The 12771-nt window shown below is 42.4% G+C and overlaps 1 protein-coding gene across 1 annotated transcript in view; it reads right to left on the bottom strand.

The window, feature by feature from the left end:
• The window catches only part of PDE1C (phosphodiesterase 1C), a 485865-nt gene that overhangs the window by 65734 nt on the left and 407360 nt on the right, over positions 1-12771 (bottom strand). Inside the window, exons 15-17 of the mRNA XM_019628811.1 lie at positions 9715-9835; positions 7909-8084; positions 739-969 (exon numbers count right to left, since the gene is read on the bottom strand). Of these exons, the coding sequence (XP_019484356.1) occupies positions 739-969; positions 7909-8084; positions 9715-9835 (528 nt within the window). The remainder of the gene's footprint in view (positions 1-738; positions 970-7908; positions 8085-9714; positions 9836-12771) is intronic.

Genomic DNA, 12771 nt, shown 5'->3' with positions numbered 1-12771 from the left:
CTCTTCCTTGCACATGTCCCTTGGGCCCTCCCCTGCCAAGCCACTGCTGTGACTTGTTCACAGTGTCCTAGAATGACTTCTGAGGATGTCTATATCCCCTATGAAATCATGGACTTCTTGGGACTTTTCCATTTTTAAATCCCCAGTGCCAAGCACAGCACTTGACCTGTAGTTGTTAATCAATAAATATTTGTTGCATTCAATATAAGAAATCATCAACTATATGTACACTACAGTGGCCAGCTCATCCCGGTTTCCCTGGAACCCTTCAGGTTTCCCTGTATCCCAGGAAACCTCTCAGTAACAGACAAACTGGGACGGCTGGTTACCCTAATGTATATACTTATTCACATACAGAGATATGGACACACGCTACAGGAATGGGCCTTAGGCAGACCTGACGGCCGGCCCTGCTAGAGGGATAATAGATATGGGACACTGACTTTCCAGTCACCAAGTTTGGCAGGAAGCACTCAGGGATGTGCTGGGATTGTTCATAGTAATTTCCCCAGTGGGCAGGCAGGTCCTGGTCAGTCTCCAGAACAACTGGGAAGGGCCCAAAAGGAATCACTCTCCCCCAGGGAGAATGGCCCAGGCGGGCATCTGGCTGCTTCTGACGGATCCTGATGGGATCCACAGCCCAGAGAGGCGGGGTCCCCGGCAGCTGGATGACCAGTATCCATTCATCACGTCATTCACACCCCAAAAAGGGCCTTTTAGCAGGGTGATGCGACTCACCATTCTGTTGCTTTTCTCCTGACGACGTCTCAGCTTTGGAGTTTTTCCCATGGGGGTTGTGGCTTTTGTTGGGGCGGGTTCCATTGACTTGATTCTGAGCTTCGCCAGATGCCTTTTTCTCCGCTTTGCCAGGTGCGCCTGCTTCGGCCTGGTTTTTGGCTTCCATCTCCTTTTGCTTCTCCTCTGCAGCCAGGCGAGCCTTTTCCTCGGCTTCCTTCTTAGCCTTCTCCTCTGTGTCCATCGCAAGTTAATAAAGGCACCGAAAGGATAAGAAGAGGTCACACCATTAGAATTGCCTCTTTGACTGTTCAATTATTGGCACTGGTAATTAATACACTAAAATGACCTAAGGTGTCTACTGAGTGTTTTGGGTTTGTTTTTGGTTAATTCACGTCAGACTGGCATTTACATTCAGGAAACAAATAAAATCAGGTCATGGTGATGTCATTTCTGAAGAGTGGGTTAGAAGAGGGGGCAGGGAGAAAGTAGTAGTAATAATAATAATAATAATTCATAAACCAGTATACTTGGCATTATTATTATTATCATAATCCTCATCAATAACTTCTCTTGAGTGTGTCCTTGATGCCAGGTATTATGCTAAATGCTTTTCAAGGATTATTTCCTTTCATTCTCAAAAGAACCTTAGGAGGTAGCTGCTACTACTGGAACTCTATTTTACAAATGTGGAATTGAGGCTCAGAGACTAACTTCCCCACAGTCACAGTAAAACCTGCAGTCTTGTGTAGATTTGCTTAGGACCTGGAGTTTAAACATAAGCTATTGATTAAAGAACAAAAGGACAGCAAAAATAACCACTACTAGAAGAATACGGTTTCAGGCCACTGTCTGTGAATTTAAAAGTGGGCAGTGGATAATTAAGCCTTTCAAAAAACACGGTCTGCCAACTGTCCACAGATGAGAGGTGGCTTTTAGTTTGGCTAGGTACCCTGGTCTATGTCTTTCCCTTTCATGAGAGGATGTCAGCCTTATTTCCAGTTCAGTTGAGTGCGAAAGGGTGTGGCTCTTTGCTTAATCAAAAACATACCATAACTGCATATGGTCACATGTTTATGAAAAGATTGGATGATTCATTTAACTAGTATTTACCGAGCAGCTAGAGTGTCAAGCACCATTTTAGGCACTGGCCTAGCAGCAAGCAGACTTATGGAGTAGAGAAGACCATAATTAAGTAAACAAATTGCTAATTTCAGATGATGAAAAGGGCTTTGCAAAAATTAAGCAGAGTAATACGAGACAGTGTGGGAGGGAGGTGGCATTAGATAAGGAGGTAAAGAAGGTGACATCTGTACCAAATTCTGAATGATTAATTGCTGGCTATGCAATAATCAGGGAAAAGAGCCTTCCAGGCAGAGGAAGTAAAAAAATGTAAGGCCGCGAGGTAGGCATGAGCTTGGTATGTTCTAGAAACTTTGGGTTAGCATGTATGGCTAAAGCAAATTTAGCAAGGGGTTAATGACAAATGAGACAGTGAAATGGCCAAGGACGTGCAGGGCTGAGATCATGCGGGACCTTGGAGGCAGTGAAGTGGAGCTGGGTTGTAGAAAATAACACACTAGGTGATGGAAGGCACCTAGCAGAGGCCAATCCTCCCTTAAGGCCCAGAGACTCACCCCACTTAGCAGCCCATTCACTCAAAAGACCCTCCACACTGCGCCATCAACTTCCGCTATGAAAAGCAATACTGACTTTTGTCTTTAGGTATGTGAACAATGTCCTACCTCATTAGCAGGGGTCCTCTTTATTTCTCTTGGTCCTGACAAAAACTGACTTTCATAGACAACAAGTTTATTTTTAATCTAATGGGCACCAGTGTGGTTATGCATGTGACATTTCCCTTTGATTTAGCTGCTAAGAAGCACAAAACCCAAATGTGGTCCCGCTCACATGTTCATGGGGCTTCACGGTATTGTCCTTTGTGGGTGTCTATCACCTCTGGCTTCATTTGACTTTTCTTGTCCTTACATTTGCCTGGCTCAGATGTCCTCCTTGATACATTATGAGGCTTTCATTCATCCCTTCATTGATTTGTCCATCCACCCATCGAAACCTGGCCTCACCCCAGACCAAATAAATAAGATTCTAGAAGGAGGGGAGCAAAAGAATAGGATATTTTAAGTGATCTCCAGATGGTTCTAATATGCACTCAGCATTCACAAGCACTGATTTCAAGTTTAAGTGACTGCCACTCAATATTTTGTGCCATTCTACTTCCCAACGGGATGTGTTTATAATTTACAATGAAAAGGTAAAGAAAGATTTCTTTACAAAGTGACATAATTACATGTATATATACTATGAGATGTCTTCTGGCTCTTCCAGAAAGGTACAACTAAAGAGTACAAGAATGCCCTTGCAAGAGAGATGGCACCTCAGTAGATGCCAGGGCCATAGGAGGCCCACTGGAATGTTCACCCACCTGTCCTCATCCTTTCGTAGTGCCCCCAGGACAAAGGTCAAGTGTCATCTCCATCCCTGAATTCCAGTGCTTGGTACAGAGCCTGGCACATAGCAGATACTCATGGAGTATTTGTTTACGAAAGGAAATGTACACAATGGGTGTGAGTCACCCTACCTGCCAATGAGCCAGACTTGTACATATTCCATCATCAGCAATCTAGGCTGACGTAAAACACAGAAAGAATACAAACTCGGAAGTCTTGGCCTGAGAAAATCGGCCATTTGACAAATGGTAGTTTCTTTAACCACTAATATAAGTGAGTAAAAAGATGACTATTCTTACTACACAGACAGGGAAATTGAAGCACAGGGCAGGAGAATTCATTCACACTCAGGTTTCAGGTAAAACAAGTTATAATCCCCTCACCGAACCCCCACTGAATCTGTGGCAAACTTTCAACATTCAAAATATCCTCAAGTTAAAAATAATTTTGATTAAAAACTGAAGGTGTTAAAAGTCTGGTTTGCCAGAAGAGAGCCTAAAATATTGTCTGAGCAAGAAAAATTCATCTGACAACTGAGTCAGACCAATTTTCTATGGGAAATCTAGCAAAAAAAAAAAAAAAAAAACCAAAAAAACTGGGAGGGGGTACATTTCAGAAGCAAATCTGGTTTTGCTCAACTACAGCTGACAGCAGGCAATTAATGGTGAAATTAATGAAAGGTAGCTCCTATGACGTCACAATCCACTCCAACATGAGCCGGCCCCACCGCGGGGCCTCTTTCCCTGCAGCTCTCGTGCTCCATGGATAACTCTGCAAGGTCCTTCAACTCCTCTACTCCACGTCCATCTCTTTCTCCTGTTTCTGAAATATGTGATCAACCATCATAACCCAAAGTGGCACCACTCAAACAAAGTAGACCGAAACAAGCAAACGCATCAATAAGAGAATAGAAAATAAATCAACAGGAGGTAGGTCTGTTCCACTGTAATCACATTCCCTAATATTTACAGAGTGGTATCATTACTATAAATAAAATGGTTCTACAGTGAGAAAAAGTAGGGGAGAGCACAATCAATTTGTAACGTGCTGACAGGTCCCTATGATGGCATATATACAGAGAATAAGCTTTTCAGGTCTGAGATTTAATGTCCTTGGCAGTTCTAGGCTTCTGGACTAGCAGACGTGTAGTTCAATCCCATTTCAGCCTATCTGTGCTGATGTGACTCATTATGAAATGGAAAAGCAGCAGCAAAAGAGTTAAGGTAGCATAGGGCCCTCGTGATCCATGAATTACGTTCTTCCTAAGAACTGGTTCTACCTCACGCTGAATGTCTGTACAGTTTTGGAGAAATACATCAATTTCTTCATTTAATTTGCCTTTCTGAATAATGATACTATAGGCTTTTGGTTAAAATGGTATTGAGTTATTTATCCCTTGATATCATTTTCTGAAATGCCTGTTTAATCTACTTACAAACAGAAAGAGAGAAAGAAAAAGGCAGAAACTGACTAACTGAAAAAAAACAACCTATACAAATTTCAATATACAAAAATATACAACCTATACAAAAAAAAATACTATACAAATTTCAAATAGTTAACTCTCAATTATATACAAGAACAACAGCAAGGTATTTCTAGACATCTAAGGACTCAGGGGTGTTCTTATAGGACCTTTCTAAAAATATTAGCCAAAAAGTGTTCCAGCTGACAGAAAAATTCAAAAGCTAGAAATAAAATGCTCAGTAATAAAGGGATGGTTCAACTATGAAATGACATACAATGGTGCCATTTAAATTATACTTTCTAAGAATATTCAGTATCAGGATAAAATGCTCAAAATAGAGTTAGAAAAGTAAACTACAAGATGATAATATACTATGATCCCAATTTATGGGGAAAACTTTTACATATATATGTAAAATATATAATATAATATATACATATAAAAACTAAAAAGAATTACATTGGAATTTCAATAATAGTTATATCTGACTAGAGGGATGAGTGTTTTTTTTATTTTTTTATGTATGTATGAGTTTTTATTTATATTTCAGCATTATAACCTAAACACATATTATTTTTACTCCAGAAAAAAAATAGTTTAAAAAGTATTAAATACTGAATGGAAATTGATTAATACGGACCAAACTTGCAAATTGTTATACCAACACATTCTTGTTTGGAAATACGACTTCCAGCTCTGAGGCCTATAAAAAATACTGATTTAATCTTTCCTGACAACTATGGGTTCTGGTCTACCTAGCTTTGTAAATCAGATTGGTTAATAAAACCAAGACTTTAGATCCAATCCCATTTCTGACCAGTTTAGTAACAACATATATTCAAGTGCCCCATGCAGGGAAAGCTTTGTTGAAATCAGGGTTTTCTGGTAAGAAACAAACAAACAAAAACAATGAGCAAAACAGCCTGGGATAATCAAGTACAAACTGATCACTAACAGAAAAACAGATGCAAACTGGTGGTTTTAAACACTGATCCAACCATCAACAGCATTACTGGGAGGCTGAAAGTGATAAAATAATAGTTACAGGTTGCTATGTTACTACCATCTTCTTAACTTTGCTTTCAAACATCTATCCTTCTTTTCTCATTTTTAAAAGTAACAGCTAGCACCTACAGGCAACGACTTATGTGTGGGCTCTGTCCTCAGCGCTTCACATAAATTACTTCTGTTCTTTGCATCAACTCTGTGATGTGCATTATCACTCCCAAAGTGAAATTTTCTCAAAGAATCTACCTGAACTTTTCAAAGAGCACAAGGCAAGTAGGGATTCAATTCTCCCTTACCCCAGCAACTGAAATTACCCCCTTGTAGGCCATCCTGGAGAGTAGAAATAGAACAACTCCTCTGAGAAAAAAAAGAGGCAGACACTTCTCTTACAAGGAGGAGGTAGGGCAGACATCATTGTGAAATGCCACCCCCATCCTTTCCACAAGAAGGATTCTATCCTCATGGACAGGCCAAGCCCACCCCCAGCCTTCATGCTTCTCCACTGACCTTGAACGCCTCTGTCCTGCCCCACTCTGATAACCAAACTAGCCTCCCACAAAATACATATAACAGGGCTCTGTGCCTGGGTCCATCCCCTTCTCTCTGCTCTCCATTTCTAAATACAACACCTTCTTCAGGGCTCAAGTTCAGGCATCCTTCAAGTCCTGGCTACCAGAGGCCTTTCCAAACACCCCACACAGGGTTCGGGACAAGTCCTTTTATGCTTCCAAAATTGCTTCAGCATATCTTTATTAGCATACCTAATGGATTTAAGAATTATTAGCTGTTTATTTACCTGTCTTTCTCAAAGGGTCAGTTTTCTCCTGGTAAAGAAACTGGCTAATGCTCCCCCAGGTGATTAGTTGCAGAAGGTAATTTTAGTAAGCCAGATAATTACAAACAAATTATTTTGAAGTACGTCTTTATATTGGGTGTTGTCAGGAATTGGGTTTTCAAGTGTAATGAGTGTAATTGATGATACGCAGGTGCTGCCTTGGAGATGATGCAGTAGCTGCCATCCCTGCTTGCAACGCCTGCCAACAGGGAGGATTTAAATGTTGAACGCATCTGAATGAACTGTGAAAGGCTACTTTTAAAATATGGAGGGGGCACTGGCTCCCTGAAATGGTAAGGGACCAATGAGGCCTTAAAAGCACCTTACATACAAACCCTTTGCCCCACCTTAAATGAGAGCCCACTTGGACAGGATTTTGTGGATAAGTCACAGTGGCTGGCCTTTGAATAACTCCGTCTCTAAGTGAGGTGTGTTCTCTCCAATCCTAGCAGCAGCCCCCCAATATATGAGGGACCAAGACTGCCTGAACATGCTCTTCCCAGACTGGGTGGATAAAAGTATGGATGTATGTTTCGGGATAAAACGCTCCTTGCCTGCAGTAAGGGACGTTCAGGGCTTATGAGTACTGGTGACAAATGCCAGGCCTTGACTGAACTCCCATTTCTCCTTTGAAAGGAAACCTGTAGTAATATCCCCTCCCCCCAGGAGACTGTGGGCTTTGATGACAAGGATGTCTATTACTCATATCTGCTCCCTTGGCACAGAGCACAGAACCTGGCACACAGCTGGCACTCAATAGATGGTAGCAACAACAACAACAACAAAATGGCTGCTGTCGAAGACTCGCCTCCACAAATCCATTGGAATCAGCTTCCTCCCTGAGCACCAAGAGCCATCCATGTCCCTGTCTTTTCTGACCTGACTTTGGATGATGTTTGCTTCTGCGGATCTCTGTTGACCTGCACATTCATCTCAGCAGATCAGTCTGAGTAATGACTGAAAGGAGATTGTCAACATCAAAGAAAGATGGCCAGACTTTGCTTAGATAAAAGAAGAAATAAAGGCCTCATAATGGTGCCACATGATATGAAATGAGAATGACAAGATGGTCTAGCTGCAGAAACCAAGAAATAACACCACCCATCCTGTGCGACCTTCATACCTAGAAGAGTTCAGTCATACAACACCAAGGTCACGTTGTCAGGCGGCGTGGTGGTCTGCATCACTCTATCGCACATTGAGTTTTAGGTATAATAAAGATCAAAACAGGGCAGGTGCTACCATTCAGCAATTTGAGTCTACATCCTGAGATTCTGCTTCATGTGCAACAGCTATGAATCAGTGCGGGGGAGGGGAAGGCAATGCCTTATTTTATGAGTGGGTGCTGGGTGGTTTGGACAAGTCTCCTGGGACAGTCCCTAAGGGCATGTTACCTTTGGGCACCTTGGCCCTCCATCGTTCCCGATTGACGTGCACCACCTCAGTCCAAGTGGCTTTAAAACTCTTATAGTCAACAGGGATGACGGAGTTGTTGATTGGGGCACTTCCTTCGGACCCAGCGCTCTTGACACCCGACCGCTTTGCATCTGCTAAACTGATGCTGTTCAAACTGGAGGAAAAAAAGAGAAAAAAAATCACAGCAAAAAGGAGGGTTAGTATCTGGAAAATGTATGCCCATGAGCAAGCCCCAACAAGAAGTGGTTAGCACTCAAGTTATCGCCAGAAATTCCTGGGCCCTAAGGTTTGTAATTCTTATTTTCCACAGATGACAGGTGGGAAATTCTGTATTTTCAGCAGGAAAAAAAAATCAATATTTCAGCTTCCTGAGTATCGATATTGCCCGTATTTCTTATTTGTTAATTGGTATCCCCTTTTTCAATATGACTAGAATTCCCTACCTACATGAATTTTCAGTCTTCAACTTTATGAAATTAGCTAATTTGAACTCAGGCTTCAACTTAGTTCCACAGTTCGTCCACCTGCTTCCACACTGCCCACCACTTAGGTCTTCTTTCTCTCCTGCGCTGCCTCCCCCTGCACTCAGGTGCGTCTGATCCCAGGATCCCCAAGGCCAGGGTCAGGTGATTTCCTTAGTTCCTGTTCCTGGGGGGAAGGTGGAGAGGCAGAGACAGCTTGGAGACCAGGCATACAAGAAACCTTTATATGTGTGTGTGTGTGTGTGTGTGTGTGTGTGTGTGTGTGTGTGTGTGTGTGTGTATACACACACACATATATATATACATATATATGTATATATACACACATATACATATATAGGTATATATATGTATATATAATTACTTTATCAGTATTATATCATTATTACTTTGCACATTAAACGTGTGCAGCTTTGCAAATTTAGAAAGTGCCATCCTTCTGGGTAACTTTAAAGGAAAGTATCACACACTTCCCGGTGGCTAAGCAGTGGCTGACACGAATGCAAACCCGCTGAATAACACCTGAGGCTGACTAGACAAGTCGAGTACGGCTCAGCCCTGTGCTCGCAGGGCTGTGGGGCTGTGGGACTCAGGCAGGGGCCTCGGCCTTGACTGGGTCCACCCACCTTGAGCGGCCCTGAACTCCTCACATTCCTGTTGCCTTCCCTTCTCCCTATTTACTGCTTCTCTTGCTCTTTTCGCCTCTTTCCTATCCCACCTCTCTGCTTTCTCCTTTATGACAAAGCCCGAGGTTTTGCATGGATGAGGAGGGGGGAGTAGCACGAGCAGTAACCATCAGCAGTGCAACTAATAAACCAGGTGTTAGCTGTACTGTAGCTAGCACTTCCTCTGTGCTGGGCTTTGTTATAGGGCTGTACATGGACTGAAGAGCTCGTTTAACCCTCCCTGCAACCTATGAGTATTATAATCCGCAATGGGGAAACGGAGGCAACTTGCCTGAGATTGCACCGGTAACAAGTCATGGGCACAGGATGTTTAACCCCACCATGAGCAAAGGCACCACAAGAGAAAACGGGCATGTGGGGTGGGTGGGGCCTATACCAGGTACCCGCCAGTCATGAGCTAGGTCCTGGTCACCCCCTTACAGGCCATCATCCTGGGGAGTATAAATAGTACAGCTTCAACTCCTCTGAGGAAACAAAGAGGCAGGCACCTCTTATCAGAAGGCAGTAGGGAAGGCAAACATCATTATGAAGTACCACCCCCATCTCTTCCAAAAGAAGGACTCTGTCCTCATGGACAGGCCAAGCTGACTCCCAGCCTTCAGGCTTCTCCACTGACCTTGAACGCCTCGGTCCCATTCCGCCAGTTTGGGAGCTTTCATCAATTAATGGATTCACAATCTTCTCTGTCATGTCCGTGAGCACAGTGAAGGTGGGTTCCACGATGAAGTCAATAAAACCTGCAGACAAACGGCAGTGCCTCAGAGAAGCTCCACATTAACTTGGCTCTTTCCATCTCTCCTCATGGAAACCGATGAGTCTTATCTTTCATTTAAATTTCATCTACAAAGGAGCTCCAGGTCAGATTAGGAGCAAGTAGGTTGGTTTTATTCAGTCAATATATTCCTTGATTTGAATATCATGAGTCAGCTCCATTTCCCCTACATCATTTTCCTATGACTTTTTAGTAGGTAGCTCAATAAAGTGCTTAAAAAATATTAAGTCAGCATCCACTGTGCAACAAACGCTGTGATGGATGCTGCATAAAAGACTAAGATGTGTAACACAAACTGCCTGCCTTCAGGAGTTCATAGGAGAGATGAATGAGCACAAAAAATGACCCCTAGAGTACATGGAAAGGACCAAAGGTGAAGCCCCAATAACGGCCCCTGGGAAGGAAGGGAGGGAGGATATTTTCCCATCCCACTGAGAGGGCTGCAAACAGCTTGATGGAGGTTGTGATATTTCAGCTGAGCCCTATGGTTCTCACTCCGGTAGGGGGTGGGGAGTGGCAAGGAGTGGAATAAGCAAAGCACAAGGATGGGAAAACTTATGCAGGATGTGTCCGAGAGCTTAGGAGTTCTTTTGGAGTGGGATAGAGAAAGCCTGTGAAGGCAGGTCACCGTCACCCCAGGGAAGGAGGCTCCTAAGTGTCAGGCTCCTAAGTTGGCACTTGGATGGGCACTAGAAGCCCCTGGAGATGTTTGGGCAGCATCACAGTAAGATATTTTAAATGTCCTTTAGGGAAACTAATCTGGCAAGAAGGATGGGAAAGGAGACCGTGGGAGGGGCTGAGTCTGGGAAAATCATTTTAGAAAAAGTCATAAAAACTAAAAAAAAAATGGTGAGGAAGGCAGGGTCCAGTGCCGCGTGAGTGGGAATGGGATAGAGGCACAGATACAGGAACAAAAGGAGGTGGTCCCGCGTCTAGGTGGGATCTGTCAGAGACTTCCAACAGCAAAGCAGAGGAGACGGATGATGGGGGAGAAAGACTTAGATGGGCTCAGTCTTAGATCTGCTGACTTTGGGGTACAGGGGACACAGCTGGATAGGAGTGGGCAAACAGAATTGAAAGAAACAGAGTTGGAAACTGGGAGAGGCTTCAGATCTGGAACTGGAACTTTAAGAGATGGCCATGCTGGGGAGATAGTTGATGTTGGGTTAGAGTGACTGTCTCAACAGCTCAAAAATACCCAAGTGTTCTGTGAGACATCAGGAGAAAATATATGACCTGGAACTACTAGTGGCAATTCATTACGCAGCCACGTGAAGATGGAAGAAAAAGAAATACCAAAGGAAACACAGTACTTGGAAATGCACAACTGCTTATTGGGTTTTCACAATGACTGAAGTAGAGGTGATGCTGGCATTTAATGCCCAGCAGTGAAGAATACTAAAGGTCTTATAATGTAATTGGCAAAACAAGAATTGCCCCAATCTACTACAATAGTATCCTGATAAGGAGGCATGAATAGCCAAATTTGAATTGTAGTTAATTCCAACATAATTTTGAGTGGAAACTGTAGTGTTTGATGACACTATTTTCACCTTTTTTTCTTACAATTTAAACTCAACATGTCCAAATCAGAGCTAACTCACCGAGATCCCTCCAGCCTTTATAAATGGTACCATGGCGTATCCACTCAATCTAGATTGCTGTCTTTACCTTAGCTTTGAGCACAGCCAAATGCTTAATGTCTTGTATGCCATTTCTGTCCTGGAGTGTCCCTGTTCTGCCTTAGTTCCGCCACTCATCTCTTCCCTGTAATCCTGCAGGAAGCACCCAGCTGGTTTCCTTGCCTCTACTCTTACACAAAACCCTCCAATTAATCCTCCATGCTACTGATAAAGAAATCTTTGGAAAACTGGGATTGGCAAACTTTTTCTGTAAAGGTCCAGGTAGTAAATAGTTTAGGATCCGTGGGCCTTCTCTCTGCCACTGTAGTACAAAAGCTACCATCAACAATATACAGGTGAATGAGCTTAGCTGTGTTGTAATAAAACTTTATTTACAAAGCAAAACAGTGGGCCAGATTTAGTCCATATAGTTTGCTGACTTTTATTACAAAACATCAATTTATACATACTTTTAGCCCTACTTAAAATTCTTTAGCTGTACCCTCATTTCCTGCAGGAAAGTACACAGCACATGCTATTCTTAACATAATATGTAATCTGGGCCTGATTTTCCCTCCAAACATGTCCCTTACTTCATTCTACTTCCTCCCCACTATGCCAGCCATATGCAACTGTGTATAATCCCCTGACCATACTAGACTGTTTTACATTGCCCTGCTTAATATATGCTAATCCCTTGTCTGAAGTGCCCTTCCAGCTGCCCTAACACACCTCTAACATATATCACCATTTGCCTAGCCACTGACTATTTGTCTCTTAGGAGTCAACTCAAATATTACCCCTCAACAAGTCTTACTGGATCTAATATTTCACACACTCTGTTTTGCACCTGACGACTGCACGTACAAAATTCTACCTTAGCATTGTAACACTCTGACAGATTTTGTTTTCATCACATCTTGCCCACCACACCAATACTGGTTCAATGGCTTTGGGAGCAAGTCCCACATACAATTTGTTTTTGTTTTTTTATAACATCTACTATAGTGCCCAGCAGTGCCTTATACCTAACAGGGACTCAATATATTATTATGGAAAAAAATGAATAAGTACTCAAAACACAAGTAGAAAAAAATATCAATAAATCCTTGTTGAATTTTTTGAATGATTTCAGACTCATCTAAGGTGGAGAGCACTGATGACATTTAATTTATCTATGACATGGGTACTTTCATATCTGAGGGTTTTTGTAATATATATATATTTGTTTTATATATATATATATATATATATATATATATATATATATATATATATA

The sequence above is a fragment of the Hipposideros armiger genome, unplaced genomic scaffold (genome assembly GCF_001890085.2).
Source record: "Hipposideros armiger isolate ML-2016 unplaced genomic scaffold, ASM189008v1 scaffold_809, whole genome shotgun sequence".
NCBI lineage: Eukaryota > Metazoa > Chordata > Mammalia > Chiroptera > Hipposideridae > Hipposideros > Hipposideros armiger.
Note: the sequence above shows the minus strand (reverse complement) of the source record. Positions and strands in the feature narration are given on the sequence as shown.